Source organism: Athene noctua, chromosome 3 (assembly GCF_965140245.1).
Source record: "Athene noctua chromosome 3, bAthNoc1.hap1.1, whole genome shotgun sequence".
Lineage (NCBI taxonomy): Eukaryota > Metazoa > Chordata > Aves > Strigiformes > Strigidae > Athene > Athene noctua.
In genome coordinates, this window is record NC_134039.1 from 81,476,274 (window position 1) to 81,496,642 (window position 20,369).

The window sequence follows — 20,369 nt, forward strand, 5'->3', positions numbered from 1 at the left end:
CACTGTAGTGTTTGAACAGCAAGGTAGATGAATTGGTTTCCAGCATTACAGGCAACACTAGATAATACTTAAACAAGATAATGTAAACTTTATTCTTAAGGCAGCTGGTACTAATGCTGCACACAGGCATTGCTCAATGCCCATTATGGTAATGGGACACGTAGCACTTTAAAACAAGTAAAAAGAAAATAGCATTATTGGACTAAATGACGCATGTTGTCAAAATACTTTCTCTTTCACGCAAACCATGAAATATTTGGACATCTAGAAAAATAATGCACCCACTCCTCCAACTTCAGCCTGTTCTTTTACAAATATTTCAAAATACTGATAAATAATAGTGACTGCAAGGAGAATGCCAGTGCCAGACCCAATGGCTCCTAGAAAGTCAGCCAATACTGAAAGGGCACCAATGCACAGCCCACCAAATGCAGCTGCTGTAGGGATATACCTGTACGAACAAAAAAAAAAAGGTATTCATAATCATCAATTTTCATCCAAGGATTCTAACAATACACCTACTACTAAAACAACCAACTAGAATACTGAGCAACAAAGGTAGCGTTGCAAACACACCTCTGCCAGTAGCTCTTACTATCCATACTTGCACAAAGTAGAAACTAAAATAAATATTCACTGATAGGAAAGCTGTGTGAATACTCGAACACTGACAAAGCTTTTCAATTAAAAGTATAACAGTTTTAGGTATATGTGTGCTATGTAACCTCCACAGGACCAAGAATAACTTAAATATGTAGGGATGAATCTACCCTTCAGCATAGATCTGCAGGCTTTGGATGCTGCATAAAATACTGCTTTGTGGTGTCATCTTAGTTCAGTAACAGCAAACTAAACACCTGTAAAAATCAAGGTGTCTTCCTTTTACAAACATAGAAGAGCTTCAATCCAAATTCCCTCATTATGCTGTTTAAGAGACATTACAGGTTAATCTCCTACCTACTGCTATAAACATCTTCTGCATTACTAGGAAAGGCAACAGCTGAACGGGAAGAATCTTTGACATCTGCAGTAGAAAAAGGTCTCAAATTGTTCCGAGAATATCTGCTCTAGTTGACACCTCCCCAGCACTCAACCATCCAGCTGGAAACCAACATTTCCTTACCTGTTAAGCTCGTGAACCATTGAAGTATCCCTGTGGCCTCTCATCACCATTTGCTGTTCTTTGAGTTGCTTGGCAACCTGCAAAAACCATAATTTTATGAAACTGCTATGGTGTTTCATAGTCACCTGATATTTAGTCAGAGTAATAACTGATCAGTTAGTAGCTAGTCAGTTCTAAATTAGAGGTGGTGCTTGAAAACATTTAGGCACGTCTATCAGAACACCTACATCTTTTGCTGATGAGCCAGACACCTCAATCCAAGTCTTCGAGAAGAACGCACAGGATCCCAACATAAATATTATATAAACTATTACATGGACAGGATCCTCAAATATTGCACCCATGGATTCTGGAGGGGACAAGTAGTAGCACAGGCCACCAACAGGATAAGAGCGAGCAGGGCCACCTCCACTGACATCCTGTGAGAGGGGAAGAAAAAGGGAACTAGTTATTTCTCGTCGATCTCCCACATTTCTATCCTGTACTCATAGAGGAATTCCTCTGCAATGTTTAAAACAGCTTTTATAGACTAATGTTAAAAAGTAAGTATTCCAGTTTTCAGCTGGTTAAATACCAAAGTTTCACAATGAAGTAATATATACAAACAATTTTACGCTGTTAAGAGGGTGGTAAAATACTTACTGCCCACTGTCCTAATAAGTTCACCAAGAAGTTGCCGCTGAAACGAACAGACAACATCTGGGAAATAACATAGAGGTTTGAAACTAAGGCAGACTGCAGAATGATGGGAATGTTGGAGGTATAGAAGAGCTTGATAGGATAGCTACTGTACTGTCCACGGTATCGTGCGGACTTGATGGGTAAATCGACACGAAATCCCTACAGGAAAGAACACAAATACACCAAGTTTATTTCCAAAATAGAAGGTATTCCTAGGACACATAAAAGCTATTCCTGATGATAGAGTTCTTGCTAGATAAACAAGGAGTGCAAGGCCTGAGACAGTCAAACCCAAAGGCTTTCTGCTGCAGTCTGCATTACAAATTTTAAAGAATGATAAGTGTTCCTGCTTGGCTGTATTCTGTTCTTTTTATGTAAACATTACCTCTCATCTGCTAAGTGATACTCCTCTAAAATGCACTTTATAGAATAGGGTTTGATAAAAGCCTTTAATGGCTTTTAACATCTAGCCAGTTAACAGCAGACTTCCGTGTAATAAGCCTTCTGTTTTGTGGGGAAGGCTCTTATCTGAGAAGACCCAAGAAAGCCACATGGATTTGAAAAACAGTGAAATCATTTTTTCTGCCAGCACTCTGACTCAACAGCTTAACAAAACAACAATAACAAATGTTCAGCCACACATACAAAAAAAAAAAAAAAATCACCATATGGATCTCCTTTAGTGTCCATTTTAGTAAATACTTGGCTGGTATTTCTTTTTAAAGCTAAGTATTTCAAAAAAATCAGAGAAAATCAGTAATCTATGCATTAATTACATGACTGTTTTCTAGAACAAATCTGTATCATGCACACCCCAAAGAAGCCAAGCTCTTTACCTCTGTCCAAAGGTATTCTTTTAACATAACTACGAAGTATATTATTTGTGCAACACAACCACTGCAATTCCAGAATCCATTTTTAGTAAAAATACTCTCAGTGTGTATGGCATTTAATGGAATGTGAGATTACATCACTGTCTCCATACAAGTACATCTGGCTATAAAATTTAACAGCTGTACTGTCACAGAGGTATGAAATAACAAGGTTGAAATTAAACATTTCTTACTCAAAGCTAAGATACTTCAGTTACTCTAGTTTAATTTTTGCATTTTGCCCCAGTGACTGCAGTGTCTAAGATCCACACACTATGCAGTTGCAGAACTACTATGAGGAATTTCTTGTTTTACCTGAAAATATATGACTACAGCAAATACAAATACTGTTGCAATCAGATTCATGAGATTGGGCAAATTCTGTCGGTAAAAAGCCTCCCGTAAAGCCCGGACTTTGTCGGTTCGTGTAGCCAGAAGATGAAACAATGCAATCACAGCACCCTCAAACTCTGTTCCTGCATGAAGAAAAAAAAAAAAAAAATTAAAAATAGTATCTTTCTTCTGGAAATTTTAAGAATGACACATATAAAACCAGATACAATAGGAGATAAATCTTGTTACAACAAATTCATCACAGTACAGGATTCTGATTTAGCTTACAGAATGTAAAATAATCTACCCAAGTGTTATTACTGGTTTAAAAAACAAAAAAAAAAATCATCACAAAAAACAATGCACACACACCCAGTCACACACATGAAAGAATACTTTTTCTTTCTTTTCTGAGGGCAGAGGGATGACTGGAAGGAAGAAATAATAAACGAGGAGAAAAACAGCTTTAGAAAAGCAGTAATAAAATGTAATATACAGAACTACTAAAAATCAGATGAAAATGAAAGCACACTAAAAACTTGTCTCAGAATTTAAAATGTATGTATTAAACTAGTTAACTTCTTGATGCAAACACCCGTATCTGAACTTGGTATTTCCAGGGTCTCAGGACAACCAAATGCCAAAGACTGTCTGAGGAATGAAGAGCTGGTAGTCCCTGAAGAACCAAACTAGCTTAAAGTAATTTGGAGTCACCAGCTCTAGAAGTATCCTATAGCCACCAACAACAGTTGGATCATAAACAACTCTTGTGAACAGACAGAATTTCTGATGTTCTCTATTTCTATCAACTAAATGATAATAAAACAAGACTATTTCAGTTTGGAAATCTAAACCGCTTCAGTCTGGCTTCAAGTTCAGACTGGCTTCAAGTCCCAGTTTAACTACTGCAATTCAAATCAGCAAAGGCAAACTTGTAGGTTATTAATCTTCACGTAACTCAGACAACATTTTTATCTTCAGTGTTAGACAATGATTGACTTTACAAGTTAATCATCACACATTAAACCATTTTCTTTAATATCCATCTGATAAACCCCTGATAGTTTATGTATAGTATACCTTCAGTGAAACAGGTTGTAACTAACGGTAATCGCACACGTACCTCTGCCAGTGTTGATGGTAGTGGGACTAAAAGCCTTCCAGACAATGGTTTCACAGATATTGGTTGCAATAAACAGGGAAATACCAGACCCCAAGCCATAACCTTTCTGTAGCAACTCATCTAACAGCAGTACAATCAAGCCAGCAACAAACAGCTGTGGGAAAAAACACAAAACTGAGCAGGAACAAGAACAAATCAAGTCAAGAATTACGCATTAATTCCCTGCTTCAGTATTTTCATCACGTTGGAGAGTGATCATTAAGTTTGTCATCTATCATTCATGCAATGTTTTTACCCTCTCACGTACGAACGCCTGCGCATCTCACCTGGCAATGATCTCTGTGACTTTTCCACACTGATGCTAGCACACAGATTACTCTGTAAGCGCATTTTTCGAAAGCGTTTAAGTCTGTTTATTTACTACTTTGCTCTACAGGATAGTGTCTCAAAACTGCACCTGTGCCTTTTAGTGAGAAGTCCTCCACGGTACTGAACAGCAGCTACTGCTTTCAAAGTCTACCAATTCCTGTATTTCAAATCAAACAGCCACTCCTATCTGAAACATTTTTAACTACCCCAACTTTCTCCTCCTGTATGGAATATTTAGAATTTCTTATATATAGACAGACAAGGGATGATGCTTTATCGCATTAAAAATAAATGAATAGAAGGCAACCAGACATAAAAAGATTTTTCCTTCCAGCTATACCATATCTAACCAGCCTCAGTTACACACAAAATAGCTCATTACAAACCTGAATTATAATAAGAAGACAAATTCCAGCACCCATTTCAGCAGGATCTCCATACATTCCAGTCATAACATACACAATGGCTTGCCCAATGGTAATAATCATCCCAAATACTAAAACAAGAGAGAAAGCAAATCCTTTAAAAAAATCTGCTGAAATCACCTACCAAAGAAATCTCACATCTAGTATCACTTAGACAGGCTGCTTTCCCAAGAATAAAAATGTGCTTATTAATTTTAATTGGAACAGTGCTTACATTTCTGAGCTCCATTGAACAAGGCTCTGTCTTTTGGAGTATCACCAACTTCAATGATCTTCGCTCCAGCTAGCAACTGCATGATCAAACCAGATGTCACAATGGGTGAGATACCTAATTCCATCAAAGTACCTAAACAGGAAGAAAAATTAGTAATTGTCATTCAAGCATCTCACCTAAAGAATTATACTCTGAGGATATTAGGTCTGTTCAAAGATTTCTGACCTTTAAGGAACATTTTTCATAACTCTTCAAATGTATATCCAATCATACAGGTATGATCAAAACAAAGACTGTTATCTCCTCCCAAAAGAAGGCTGCTGTGTTAAAATCTGTAATCTTGAAGGCAGCATGAAAAACCTATATAGCTTTTCACTTCAAATATTTTTGTGAAACCGTGCTAACACTAAAAATCAATGCACACTGAAGCTCAGCTTTTCAGCATATCATATCAAGGAACCTTTCACTGGAAAGTGTCTTGTCTCTGTTTATTCTGTCAGTGCTTCAACTATCACATTTTCCAAAAATTTAATTTTGAAGACCAGAAAAGACACAGAAAAGATGTCACAGATTCACAGTAGCTGATAATGCCAGTCTCAGAATCACTGACTCTAGTTCAGACCACAGAAGTTTAGGATTAAACTAGTTGTTAACAAAACAAACACATCACTAAAATGCTCTACTCTGATAATTCCCCTACTGCCACAACATCACTTAAGCATCAACTTCCAACTGTATACAACTCTGACAGGGTGATATTAACTTCATAAAACACTACTGCTGCAGCACACAGGTGTATAACCCAGAAAGCCTGCCTGGCTTTCCCTCCCAATCACTTCATCTGGTCTAATAACTGGGGCACTCACTTTGCTTGAATCCTCAGACACGCACCTGCAAAACCAAAACTACCACCCAATACTCTTAATTTAGAAATACTCTCAGCAAGGTCTTGTTTGAGTACTGATACCTGCTTGAGTTATATTATAGTGCAGTACAGGAGCAGAACTGAACGTACCGTATTTGAGAACTGTCAGTGTTAGGTTAATGGTTGGACTAGGTGATCTTCAAGGTCTTTTCCAACCTCGATGATTCTGTATACACAGCAATTAAACTCAGAAAAATAGCCCACCTCTTGCCTGTACAATATACTCTCCCATCTCAATACAGAACCATTCTTCCACATCACATTTTTGGAGCAACATTATAAAGAGATTACTTTTTGAAATTTAATTTGTCCTTCAGGTAATATCAGAACATCTTCTCCTATCTGAAGATGTTGAAAGCTCAAAAAAACAAAATGTTGAAAATGTGGATGAAAATTAAGAAACTAGAACTACCAAGTGATAAAACTTTTCCACATCTCCCAAGCTGGAACCTTAAAGAAAAGAAGTTTGGGTAAGGACACATTTTTACAAGTTTAGTATTCAATTAAGACAGATCAAATTACTTCATCACCATCTTTTACATGGCCACTCAAGGGATGTAAATAATACACATTTTTTCTGCTGTTAAGTCACAATACCCACCAGAGAGATTCAAAAGAGAATCAGCTTACAATTCTTTTCAATTCTGTACATTTAAGTGGAACTCTGCTCTCACGTGTAGTACAGTGGTATTCCATCATAAAATTACCAAGAAAATTATTAATAAAAAGCTATTTAGTCACTGCAGATTGGTAAAGTCTCAACAAGAACCAGTGGCAGGGGAAGCAGGGTCTGTAAAGTCACGTGAAAGATGAAAAGAAGTACAAACACTGAATCCACAGTTGATCAGCCTAGAAGTTAATCTATCCTCACAGCCCAACTCTGGAAGGGGCCCCTTCTCTGTGGGAAGTATCATTCTGTATTTCTTTTTTCCCATTTATCAGTCATTTATTTAGAAACTGCTTCTGGCAACTCTGCCAGTAATTTATTCAGAAACTTTGAGTTACATGTGCTGCTTAATAATACCATTGGCTGCCCCTTCCCTCTTACAGTATAAGGAAAGAGAGACTATCCATTCCCTATCCACATTTTTTCCAGAGATTAAGATATAAAAGACATTTGGGACATGCACATTTCATGGCAAAGAATCCTTATTTTTTTAGGATCTCTTCCTATAGATTAATATCTACCTTAGATTCTCTCTGGTGCCTTTTCCAGAGTGTTTTTTTAGTTCACTGTATCCTTTGTGGCATGGTAAATTAGAATTCCATGCAATATTCAATTTGTAGCCACTTACAGATTTGTACAGACATTTCTTCTGATCTTTTCAACCAGCTCTTAAGCCATTAGGTCTCCCCTTTTATCCCACAATAGCTTAATTTCCTGAAGAGCCTTTAATAAGTAATCTCAATTTAACAAAGGGTTTTTGAGCACCTCCCCTACTGTCTGGAATCTTCTTTTCATTTCTGCCTGACTGCCACAGTCCTTGTTTCAGTTCTAATTTTTAATAATTTTAGGCATTTTTTCATACTTTTTTTTAGTGTTTTTCCTGCTACCAGAATGTAAAGTGTGAAAGCATTAAAGTCATTGTTATAACGTGATTCTTTCATACTTGCATCCTAGAGTTTACACACTGTTCAGTACCATGTTAAATATTATGTCCTCTCCCATGCAAATCTCTACTTCTCCAACATCAAGAAAATTAGGATGTCAAATAATTTAGCCTTTACCTCACATCCCCCACTGACATCTAGTCAGTTGACTTAGGTGAAAATTAACTTTCCCACTTCTGCTTTTTATTGCCTTCACCGTCTCTCTAGTATTTTCTTGGCCTCTGTTACCATTCTGTCTGGGTAGCTGTCCTGGTTTCAGCTGAGACAGAGCTAATTTTCCTTCTTAGTAGCTAGAATAGTGCTGTGTTTTGGATTCAGTATGGGATTTGGTATGAGAATAATGTTGATAATGTACTGATGTTTATAGTTGTTGCTAAGAAATGAAGGACTTTTCAACTTCCCATGTCCTGCTAGTGCGCAGGTGCACAAGAAGCTGGGGGGAGCACAGCCAGAGCAACGGACCCGAAGTGGCCAATGGAATATTCCGTATCATATAGCGGCATGCTCAGTACATAGGTGAGGGCTGGCCAGGAAGCTGGCCTCTCTCTCTCTTCCAGGATTGCAGTTTCAGCATTTTCCCTCCTCTGGGATCTCCAGCTGGGAACAGGCTGGGAATCTGTTGATGGGTGGTGAGCAATCGCATCGTGCATCACCCATTTGTATATCCCATTATTAGCATCACTATTATTTTATTTCATTCCAATTATTAAATTGTTTTTATCTTTACCTACAAGCCTCCTTACCCTTACCCCTCCAATTCTCTCCCCCATGCCCTGGGGCAGGGGGAGGGTGAGTGAGCGGCTGCACAGTGTCTGGCTGCCAGCCAGGTTTAAACCACAACAGCAGTGGAGAGTGTGTTTAGTGGCATACGCTGCTAGTGAGACACAGAATTGTGTATGTGAATTCTGCAGTAGAGTTTGAAACAGATAACTTGTTTACCTTATTTTATTATCTTCACTGGTGTGCCAAAATTTGCCATTCCAAAATAATCTGTACCTTCATATTAGAGGGTTCAGATGATTTTCCTCTTCCAGCCAATTTTCCAAGATACAGATGAGGCCACTGTCCTCATTTAGTCATGCATTCCAGGTCACTCATCTTCAGTTTTACACTTCTAGCATTAAAGCCACCTTATATATTTGTTTGGGATCCACTTGTCTATTCTAAGTTAGTTTGGGTTTGCTAAACTATAAGCCTAGTCATCTCTGCCCTTAGCTTTCCCACTTGTAAAATTACTCACCCATAATGTTGCCAAACTGTTATGAGGCGTAACTGATCTGCACAAAAGGTATTTTCTAGTCAGCACTCTCATGCTGCACATTAGTGCTGTTCGTAAGTGGCAGACCAGATCGCCAGTCCCATTTATTAATCAGAAAGAGACTGATCTACAATTCAAAACAGAAATCATCCCCAAACTTGAGAATCAAGATTAGTCTCATCTGCATGTCAAAGGAAACCCCATTTCTAAAATGAAGTAAACTTCAAGTATTAGTCAGTTTTAATTGCATCAGTGTTAAGAACTTTGTAAAGTGTTTCAACATGACATTTGGGTTGTATGAAATTCAACAGCCAACTGTTATTCTCCTGATCTGTTTATACCACTACAAAACAGAGAGAAAGGAAACCATCTGCTAACCTCTGTTTGACGCAAGGATGACTCGCATCCAATAGAACGGATCTGCAGAATCTGATGACATGATTCCAAACAAAGGTATCTGTCAAAGTGCACAATGGTATTAAGCAGATATACAAAAAAAGTTTACAGTAATCTAAAAATATTCACATGTAACGATTCAACTGTTAAACTGTTTAACAGAATTTATTCCAACTTTTTTTTTTTTTTTTTAAATTAAACCAGAGCATATAATAACAGATACTGACACCATCTATTTTAATCCTCCAACTGTGGCATGACTCAGAGGACTAAACTATGTAAACTAAGACCCTTCTACAGAAAAAAGCAGAAACCCCTGGAAAGAAGAGTCAGTGCACATAAGCCAGACTACTGAAGCTGAAGATGTAAATGCCTGACTAGAGTACTTACAACCCCCCCCAAAAAAACAGAAAAAGCATAAAATAAGTTGGTTAGCTACCACAAACCAGTAACAGAACGGGGAAAAATATTAGGTGATATTCCATTACTTATTTCAACAAAATTTTTGCAGCAATTCTGAGTTTAAAAAAAGAGAGAAAACTGTAGCAAAATATCTTTGACAGAAGAAAGCAGGTTTCTATTTTTTAAAAAACAGCCCTAAACTGAATTTCTTTTCAGTACAAATTAAAGATATGGCATAAACTACAATATAAATACCTTCCTTCAGCAATTTTAAATATTCAAATTCTACAGCTGGGAATATATTTTAAAATATTCCGTATGGAACTGTCAAAGTCAGCCAAGTTTATAAAACACCTCCAATATTCTGTATGTCAATACCAAGGGATTTTGACATCTTTAAAATTCTTCTTAATCACAAAAACATCAGACTAGGAATCCAAGCTATTTTATGGATTAATTCCTGAAAACTATAGTCTGCACCATCTGATTTCCTTTTCAACTACTATAATCTTTTGTATTATGCCTACATCCAGCAGCTAGGAAACACAGAAAACTATGTGTTCTTCTATCTCTATCGTTGCCACCTCCTCCTTCCAAAAAATCAGGTCGGTACAAGAGCTGGGTTTAAGCCTTTCAACAGTCCTTCAGAGTTGTAAACAAAAATTATTAAACTATGCTCCAGAGTCTGGAACGGGCAAGTTAATAAATATAACCTAAAAAGCCTGATTCTGAATATGTATGGTTCATTTTAAATCTTTTAAGAGGTCTACAAGTTCTAAAAAAATATCAAGTAATACATGGATTCTCATTTTCTGCAGTATCTAAGTATTCTTAAAAAAAAAAAAAAAAAAAAGCACTCTGTTTACAACCCAAGTACAGGTTCTAAGAACTCCTGCAACAGTGAGTAATAAAGATCACGTGTTTACAAAGACCTGTATTTTTGAGGAGTTTTAGTGAACATCTTTGCCAATATATTCACAAAAAACAAATTCTAAATGTCAACTTAAACACCTCAGAAAAACATTTTTCCTGCAATCTTAGAATCCATCAGCTTGTTTGAGAAGAATCAGGTGAAAACAGTCATTTCTATTTCACTTTCAAACTTGTCAATGCTAAAATTTAAATTTAACGATGAACAGAGGGTAAAGAATGCATAAATTTGCTCAGTGAATTACTCAATGAATAATTTGCTCGGCTGTTCACCCTGTAGCCAGTATCATCATTTGATAGGACCCTTCATATAACAAAACCCAACATTATTTATTTTAGTCTAAGTAGAAAGCATTAGTTTCTGAAAACTTATACAATAATAATAAAGACTGTTTCAGATAACCAGGTTGCTTTAACTGAATATTAAATAATAACCATAAAAATATGTAACTCAAACTGGTAGGTCAACATGAAACAAGAACTGCTTATGCTTCTAGCATTTATTTTATATGTACAAAACACACGTTTTCTCAACACAGAAAACATCAATACCTACCTGGCAGCATACTAAGAAAATGAAGAGCGTGATAGCTGTCCATAGTACCTTCTCTCTGAACTGGATCTACAGAACAGATTGTAGAGATTAATGTGTTCATTGTATGTAGAATTTTCACTGTACTCTCACATTCATACTAAATGCTGTATCATTCAGAATTAGATGCAAAATACTGAAGCAGAAGGCATCATCTCTCATTAGAATTTTTAATATGATTTCAGATTTTTAGAAAGAGATTGTCAGGGGCTTCTATATAGTCGAAGAAAACTTATATGGGATCTGGCTGACAGTATAGCTGACATTCAGTCAGAATATATTTTATATATAGTATTCTAATACAGTGGGTATTTACAAAAGTGCAACAGCATGGGTAAAAACATGGACATACCAGAACAAATGTGAAAGATTAATGCAAAAAAACCCCTTATATTCAGTGATTAGTGCTCTAGGGTTCGACAGATTTGAGGCACTGTTTTGTAAAGCTGGCAGTTATTGAACAAAAGCACTGTAAAATTTTTAAAGAGATTAAACTGCTGTGAATACAAGTGCTAAAAACCAGAATCATGAGCAATTCAAAATATTTAAAATTAAGTTCTTCAAAGTGTCTTAGCGGAAGCTTAAATTCACCGTTATGATCATGGACACAGACCACAAAATAATTTTTAAAGATTCTTTTTTTCCCTCCAAAATATTTCTATCGATGTAGATTATATATTACTTTAAAAAGATGTCAGATTAATGATCATTAGTCACTAATACATTGAAGAGAATCTCAGGATTACAGCACCTGAGGCAACTGTAACTAGTGCAAGGTGCAAGAAGCGAGGAATCACAAGACTGAAGTTTGAACCAGATGATTACTCAAATCATGAGTAAAGCATGAGGCAAAGAAATACACCTGAAGAGACCAGAAAGAGCTAAGATGCAGCACTATGTTTAAGTTCCCACCTCTCTTCCATGGACTGTAAACATTAGGGTAAGTGTGTTCACTGTTGGCACAAGTACAGCGGCTACTAAAACATGCCATGAACTAACATGTAAGACAGATACAGCAGAAATACTAGCTTTCTGCCTCCAATCACTGAATCTGCCTGTAAAGAGGTAACAAGAAAAGGGATTAATGCCTGATTTTATAGGTACTGAATACCCATAAATAAGAAACTACAAACTGATGCAGCAGCACAGCTTCTCAAGCAAAAGAAAACTCAGAAGTAGTCTGTATCTTTGTAAGTGAAAACATGCACTTACTTAGAAGCAAAATAATCCCAGTATTTAATGTATTTACTGATACCGCCTCACTCTAAGAGGACAGATGCTAAAAATACTTACAGTACAAAGATAAAAAAAACCAGGAAAAATAGTGACAGAAAATCCCAAACAGTATCTGCTCTTAAGACTTTATGTAGTGCTGACCCACTTTACCAAGTGAATTCTGTAATTCAGATTAAGTACAAACATTTAGAAAGAAAAATGTTTAATCAAATTATCTCTGCAGCCCAACAGTTAAACCTAGTTTCTGAGGCATCAACCAAGCTCTGGCTCTCTCTGTAGCTGTGGTGAATATGAACATTAGAGAAATTCTGCATCACCCAAATCATAGTTACTCACAAGGAAAACGGTCTCTGTGATTCAAACAGACAAAAAAAAATAAAAGACATCCAAATCCATATGCCAGGAACAGCAAAATACAGACTGCTACCAAAACTTTCCAGCCACAAATGATAACAAGCACAGGGACAGTACATTTCATCTTCTGATCAGACTCAATTGGACATTTTATTCCTTTGACATTTTGCTTAAAACTCGTGAAAATTAAGGGACTTAAGCATCATCTTCCTGGTGTTCTGAACATGGTGTTCTACTTAAGAATATCTGTGCATAGGAAGGGAAATACAAACCGATACTACTAACTACAGAAGTAGCTGTTGCTTCTGTTGATCAAGTTGGCCAAAACACAAAAACAACACTCTCCGATGACAGAAAAAGCCCACTTCCCTCATCAACAGTAACGGCAAAATTATTCAGTGAGAGCCCAACTGAATCAAAACTTCATCTTCACAACCAAGTTCAAAGAAAACAGCTTCTATTTTGTTATCTTCATTTCTTGTCCCAGCCTTAATCAATCCACTAAAACCATTACTAAGATGTCTGCCAGTGACAGCTTGCAAGAAAACAGTAAATAACAAAGAATTATGGTTATATAGAATGACCTAGGTCACCTAATAAACCTCACAAGCAAGGAACACAACATAAATGGTCAAAGGGCTCTTCAGTCTAGGAAAGATGTTCCCAGTTATATGTTCACTTCAAATTTGTACAAAGCTGGCAACTGGCAGCCATTGCCTAGACAGCAACCTAGACAGTAATAAAGACAAAGTGACCCAAATAGAGAGGACAGGAATCTCAGCTCCTCTCTGGGCATCCTTCATCTGCTGATGGAGGACATGGACAGATCCAGCCCTTCTTCCTCTCTGGCAAACAGAAAGAGAGGAGGAAAAAAAAAAACCAAAACCAACCAAACAAGAGAAAAATCACAACTGTCCATGAGTTTTACAAAAACATCAGGATCTGTACATTCATCTTAGCTTCCTCTTCCACTTCGCTAGACAAAAATAGGATGGATGTAACCAACTAATCACAGATATGCGATAAATCAGCACCAGGAGAATGCACTAAGGGTCACTACTCCAGAAACAAAGACTGCTACCTTCCACCCACACCTAGTGCATTCAACTCTTGGCACCATCTGGCTCTGGAGATTCCTGCTCTGATGATGCATTTTTCTGACCTAAATAATTTGTTTGAAAACCTGTCCCAAGAGGCAAAGATGTAGGAAAACAACAAGGAGAGAGAGATGGAGCGAAGAGCCAGGGGATACATTTTTTAAAAAATCAATTACAGAGGGGAATAATCAGCAGTTTTCACTGTATCTTCTCCATTCAATCCAGCAGGCTCAGCTATGGTTATTGGCACAAACATCTCTGCATTCAGTCCTAACCTTCAGGAATCTCTCATCAACAAAAGAGGATTCTCTTGGATGGTGTCACGTTCCCAGCTATGCATTTCCTTTTAAGAATATAAAACCCAACATTTAGCTCTTAAGGAATTTTCATGCCAGTCATGACAATGAATGTTAGGTAAATTTATTACTCTAATTAGAACCTTTGTCACCTAGGTGATACGTGCTTGCTTAAGTTTCGGAAGTAAAGAATGGTGGGGCTTGCTTTTTCTGACAAGGCAGGTCTCTTTCTGATCTGCAGAAATTAACTCATTTTAATCTAGAAAATGTGCTGAGAAATGGGACGACCTTCTAGGGCTAGGGGAATAGAGAGATCAGCTGTAAATGAACCCAGTTCACTGATTCCAGAACAAAGGAAAGTGTCACATCCAATAGGTGAACAGGGAGTAACTACCTGAACTATATCACAGATCACTTTCCCACTTCATCAAGGTGAATCACAGCTATGGGAGTGGAAAATATTTTGTGGGAAAGGAAGACCTGAATTTGTGGTTCCCGAATTACAACACATGCCTTTCCAAAGTAATATATAAGCCAGCTCAAAGCCCGGACTTGTGATCAGTACTCAAAGCCAAACCAGCATCCACAAAGACAACAGTGGTATCCACAGGGGAAAAATAAGCTTGAAGACTCTGTTCAAGTATATAAAAATAGACCAAATCATATGGAGCTGAAACTAAATAAACTAGAGATGAGACTTTTAAAAAAGTTAACACAATTACAAAGTGGAACATCTTATCAGAAAGCTGTTAAGAATTGATCATCATAGTAATCTTTTATCTTAACATGGATTCCCCCTCCTCCAAAGAATACTTCCTACTTTAGGGCCCACTGTCTGTATTTATATTATATGCAATATTCTCTTATCTTTGAGACAATAAAATTAAGACCATAACGTGACACTCACTTTTCTTTCCGGTTTCTGGATTTCAGGTAACACTGCACAGAACGGCTTAATAACTTCTAAAAATTTTACTGTTCCAGAAAAACAAACACACACACAAAAAATATTAATGAACCTTTATGAATGTATAAAACTTCATACAGCTTTATTTAACTTCTACAAAGGAAATAAAGTGTAAGTAACACTTCATAAGTGAATTATTTCATCAACACACATTTTAATTCAATGTCTGGAAACTAATGACCTCTTCTTAAAATAGCTGAGAACAGGGCAAAGATGTTAAGGAGAATTCTTGCTCTAATCAGATTTGGTCCATTCCTTTTTCAGCAGCTGGAATAATTTTAGATGAGAACCAGGACTGTATATATGACCAGAAGTGAACTGAATTGCATTTCACCTAAAAATAAATGACCTAGTATCAGTGTGTGCTAGTTAAACACAGAAGCAAAGCATACTGACATCAAAAAGCATCCATGTAGAGATGAACATCTTGTGTTTTACAGAAGTATTTAACTGAGAAAAATAATTCACTCTCTAAAATACATTTAAAAATCTTAAAATAAATCACTGCAACACTTATTCTGATCAGAACTTTGGGGATTTTATTTTAATTTTTGATACATCTCTAGTTCACAGTTTCTCCTTTAAAACAGAGAATCAGTTTGATCTCTTTTCATGGAAAAACGAATAATAATTTTTTTAAAAATCAAAGCACGTGTGCTTGTGGGCAATTTGTCCTCCAAAACTTGTACATCATTCCCAGCCCCAACACATTCAGAGAGCCATAGAAAACGACCATCAGTACTTCCTCAAAATAAATGCATTTATTACACTGCAAGCCAAGTTAAGTTACATTTTGGTCGAAATGTCATGTTTACTTTTATATTTTGCTCTGACATATTTCTCCTTTGCTTATTCCAAGCAGCTCATCAGAAGCTGCATCTTGCTCTATAGAAGGCGGCACAGCTCCCGTGTTAAAATACTACGGCCAGGGGAAAAAAAAAAAAAAAAAAAAAAAAAAAACGGCACCAAGCGGGGACTCGTCTCACCCTCTGCCCGGCTGCAGGGAAAACTGCTCAGGAGGAGGATGCCCCGCTGCCGCCGCCTCTCCGGCCTGCCTGCGGCGGGTCCCTCAGGCACGCCGCCACCTCAGCCCGCCGGGCCGGCGACCGGCCACGTCGTGCCCTCACACAGGCAGCGACCCCGCTCCCCGGAGCCGCTGCTCCCCGGCGCCGCTGCTCCCCGGCCCCGGCCCAGGCCCAGGCCGGCTCCCCGGGCGCCCCCCCCGCCCCGGCGGTACTCACTGCCCATGGCGGCGGCGGGGCCGGCCGCCTGCCTCAGCCGCTGTCACCGCCGCTCCTCCGCCGCCGGCCGGCGCTGTCACGTGACGCCGGCCGCAGGGCCCCCCCCCCCCCTCCTCCTTGCGTCAGGCATCGCTCCAGACGACTATCCCTGCCCTGAGGCGACCGGCGCTTACCGAAGCGGCGGGGAAAAGCGATACCGCCGCCGCTAACGGCTGGGCGCCGCCCCGCCCCTTCCTCCGGGGCGAGGGGAAGGGGACGCGCGGCGGAGGGGGAGTAACGGGCGCCACGGGCCGGATCAGGCTGTACGCGGACAGCCACGGCGCCGAAGGACCCGCGGGCCGCGCTCCCACAATGCTCTGCGCGCCGCGAGGGGAGCGGCGGTGGCCGGCCGGGGCCCGGCGCAGCCCCGCCTGCCCCTGGGGAGCCGCATCCCACTCACGCGGCCAACGATCACTCTTCGATTTCGTTTTAGCTCGCGTTGAAGGAGGAAACTATCTCCTCCTCACTCTGAATCGCAGCCTTGTTCGTATCTTCTTACTCCCGGGGGGTTTGGGTAGGTTTCCTCCGTTGCTGATACAGTAGTATCGATTGAAAAGCACAGACTGAGCGGGTTGGTACCGGTGTGTTTTTGCTAGTATCCCAACCCACTAATGTTGATGGGTGGATGCGATAATTTCACAAGTAACTTGATAAAACCATAGGTCCGTGGGTGAAGTGAACCTGACGGAGTGCCTGGACAGAGAACAGGTACCACCAAAATGGGTATTAAACCTTTTTCAGAGCTCTCCGTTACAATAGGCAATGGTCTGTAAAATAAGGGTTACCAGAATTTATTGCAGGATTTATATATGATAATTTTAAATAGTATTTATTCTTTCTGAGTTAACTCATCCTACACCTAGGCTTGCATTCCTGCTCTTTTAGGCTAAATTACCAAGAAAGAATGAGATGTGGAGGATTATGGCTCCTCCCCAACCTTGAATCTATATATTGGATTTTATTCTGCATTCCATGAAACGAATCCTCTTCACCAAGGCCTTGCTATAATATCTTCAAAGAATTTTGTTCAGTAGCCTCCCTCATCTGAGATCACTAAGAAAGGCTTTTTTTAACAGTTCATAGTCATAGTTTTACAAATACTAGTGAGTTACCCTGTGGCAGTTACTTTCACAGAGTTTCCTGAATAGTCTGACAAACACCCAATTTTAGACTAGATGTCAGAAAGCATTTATTTCCAGAAGGGGTTGTTGGGCGTTGGAATAGGCTGCCGAGGGAGGTGGTGGAGTCCCCATCCCTGGAGGGGTTTAAGAGTTGGGTCGATTTAGCACTTAAGGATCTGCTGTAGTTGGGATCTGTCAGTGCTAGGTGAACAGATGGACTAGATGATCTTCAAGGTCCTTTCCAACCTAGTTGATTCTGTAATTAACTGGCCAAACACCTTGCTTGTAGATTATACTCTACAAATTAATAGCTGGGTTAACAGCTAAACTTTGGGAAGTTTCTTGTAATTACCCTTTGTTTGAATTTTTAGCCATACTTAAAAGTTCCTTAAATTACAGGTCCTGTTACCTTGCTTGTTCACATCAAACCTTCCTATCTATAAGTCATTGGCTCATGTTTTGGTGACTGATAGAAGGTCCAGGAGGTTCCTTCAATCCGTACTAACAGAGATGCACCACTCCAGGTGTGCTTTAATGCTACTGTGGTGTTCAAAACTTTGTGTCTTCAAAATTCAGGCTACTTTTTTTAAAAAAAAAAAATCTAAAATAGCAATACTGTTACTAAAATACTTAGTTTAAAATATTTGTTTCCCTGATGTGTTTTCTTCTTGTCACCCACAGTTACTACTGTCTTTAATGACTGCTCAACCTAACATCTCATTCCTTCAATGCCTTTATCTTTTTAATTCTAGTTTTGCACTTCTCTGAGAATCTTGAAAACACACACAACGGACAAGTGCAGTAACACTTCCTCTCTTTCTAGTGTTTCAGCTGTCTAAGCACACAAAGCTTCACTTCTCTCTTAATGACCCACAAAATTCTCCTGTCCAAGGACTGGAACCTGCTCTGTTACCCACTCACTCAACTTGTACACTATTTTATCTGGCACTTTCCTGATTTAAGTTTCCTGCACACACTGGAAACTCACTCCCATTGTCAAGCGATACCCTCATCTGAGGCATCTGCAATTTCTGCTTCTCTTTTCCAAAACGTTTTTTTGCAAAAGCAATCCAGCACTCACGCAGACAGTGCCGTGTCTGTGTGCAGAGTGGCACGTGGCACGCAGCCTGAAAACAGCTTTGTGTGCATCCAAAACTGGTGGGAGAAACAGCGTTAACTCCAAACTCAGCGAGTGCTTTGTCTTGCTGCTGGTAGCTGTTAGCTGTCACAGAAGAGCAGTGTTCTGAGGGCAACCTGCACCAGTGACATCAAGCAGAGCTGTGCTGAAGCTCTCCAGTCCTTGCCCCAGCATCCCTGGGGGCTGCATGGCACAGCAATGCCAGGCTGCAGACATTTAGCTGAGCAGCACTACAGAAATAGCTGCGTCTCCCAGTGGGAGGATAAAACAGGCTCTGAACACTTGAACATCCTTTACTTGGATAGAAAACCAAACCTGCACGGCCTGTGTGGGAGTGGTGCGTAACAGGGTCAGCTTCAGGCCACGTGAATCTCAAAATACTTTGTTCTTCCCTTGCATTTATAGCAATAGTGTAAAAAATGTGGGTTTATGTAATCATCAGCTTGGAGTCAAGGCTGATGATTGTTCTCTACAACTTCCTTGGCTTACAGATGCAGCCAAAGCAATTTCAGCTTTCAGCCTCCAGTACCAAAAGTACCGAACATGACAAGTGCCTGTTTGGGCAACGTGTCTAACAAACTGAAGTATGCATCCCAAGTATTATACCCAAAGAAAATGTAACTGTATCTCTGAGAAAGAGCAGCTGCTGTTACTAGACAATATTTGTGGGTAAAAAAAAAAAAAAAAGGACTGCAGAGCTCCAGCCATTCGCAGGAAAGGCGATTCCAACCTGGAAGAGTCTATGGCCCAGGGATCATGGCAAGAAATTCTTGGAAATCTCAGAAATTTAAACCAGAATATGTCTCGATTAGACAAAGCTGTTCAGAACACATAAGAAGTTGTGAAGTTTGCTAGAGCAAAGTGGAAGAAACGTGATGTCATGTCGCTGTGATGGATATCCTAAAGCAGTCATGTGAAACACTACAGCACAGAGATTAGAGAGGTCACTTCTGGGTCAGAGTTAATGAATGAATGTGTGAACTAATTAGGATAAGATACCAAAGCAGGCTTGAGAAATGCTTCTTTATGGGAGCTGCTTCCCCAGGTGAATGCACACCCTACCTGTAAGCTCCCTCCCTCACCTACCATGATGTTCTGTCTGCAAGTGCTACATTTGGTTCCACCCCACTTGTTTCTTTTCAAGAAGGTCTCTGGCCTGTGGTGGGTTTGGTCTACTCAAGCATGCTCCCCCAGATAACTTTGAGAGGAGCAGGGAGGTGCCAACTTCACCCTGACAGCTAGACTGGAAAAATAAAGATGATGGGAAAAATCCTGGGGTGCTGGGAGAGCTGCAGTGGGGTAGCAGGAGGGCAGTCAACACTGGCGTCTGCCTGGGCACCTTTTACCTCCCTCTGCCCTGTGGCTTCATTATTCTCCTGCTTAACCTCAAGGTTTGCTTCCCAATAAAGACTGATTTCTTTCCTTTCCGCGGATGACAATTGTGCTGAAACCTTCCCTCAGGAAGCGCCAGTGCTTTCCAGCCAGGAACTGGACACTGACTGCTGATGTACAGAGAGTGCAGCCACAGAAATTTCTTAGCAGTTGGATTGGAGGCCAAAGGGCTTTTTTTTTTTTTGCATTTCTTCCAAACAGGTTTAGTTGAAAAAGTCACACAAGCAGAAGGGC

At 39.4% G+C, this 20,369-nt stretch overlaps 1 protein-coding gene across 2 annotated transcripts; it reads right to left on the reverse strand.

The window, feature by feature from the left end:
- Positions 1-62: 62 nt before the first annotated feature.
- Positions 63-16,548, reverse strand: SEC61A2 (SEC61 translocon subunit alpha 2). Of its 2 annotated transcripts, XM_074903493.1 has the most exons (12): positions 16,446-16,548; positions 15,145-15,212; positions 11,219-11,284; positions 9,313-9,391; positions 5,141-5,272; positions 4,888-4,997; positions 4,133-4,286; positions 2,992-3,152; positions 1,766-1,963; positions 1,351-1,542; positions 1,124-1,200; positions 63-451 (listed from the first exon to the last, which is right to left on the reverse strand). In XM_074903493.1, the coding sequence occupies exons 1-12, from the start codon at positions 16,450-16,452 to the stop codon at positions 265-267; spliced, it is 1,431 nt and encodes a 476-aa protein (XP_074759594.1). In that variant the 5' UTR covers positions 16,453-16,548; the 3' UTR covers positions 63-264. The 2 variants fall into 2 exon arrangements, with proteins under 2 accessions (XP_074759594.1, XP_074759595.1); XM_074903494.1 differs by lacking the exon at positions 11,219-11,284.
- Positions 16,549-20,369: the final 3,821 nt, after the last annotated feature.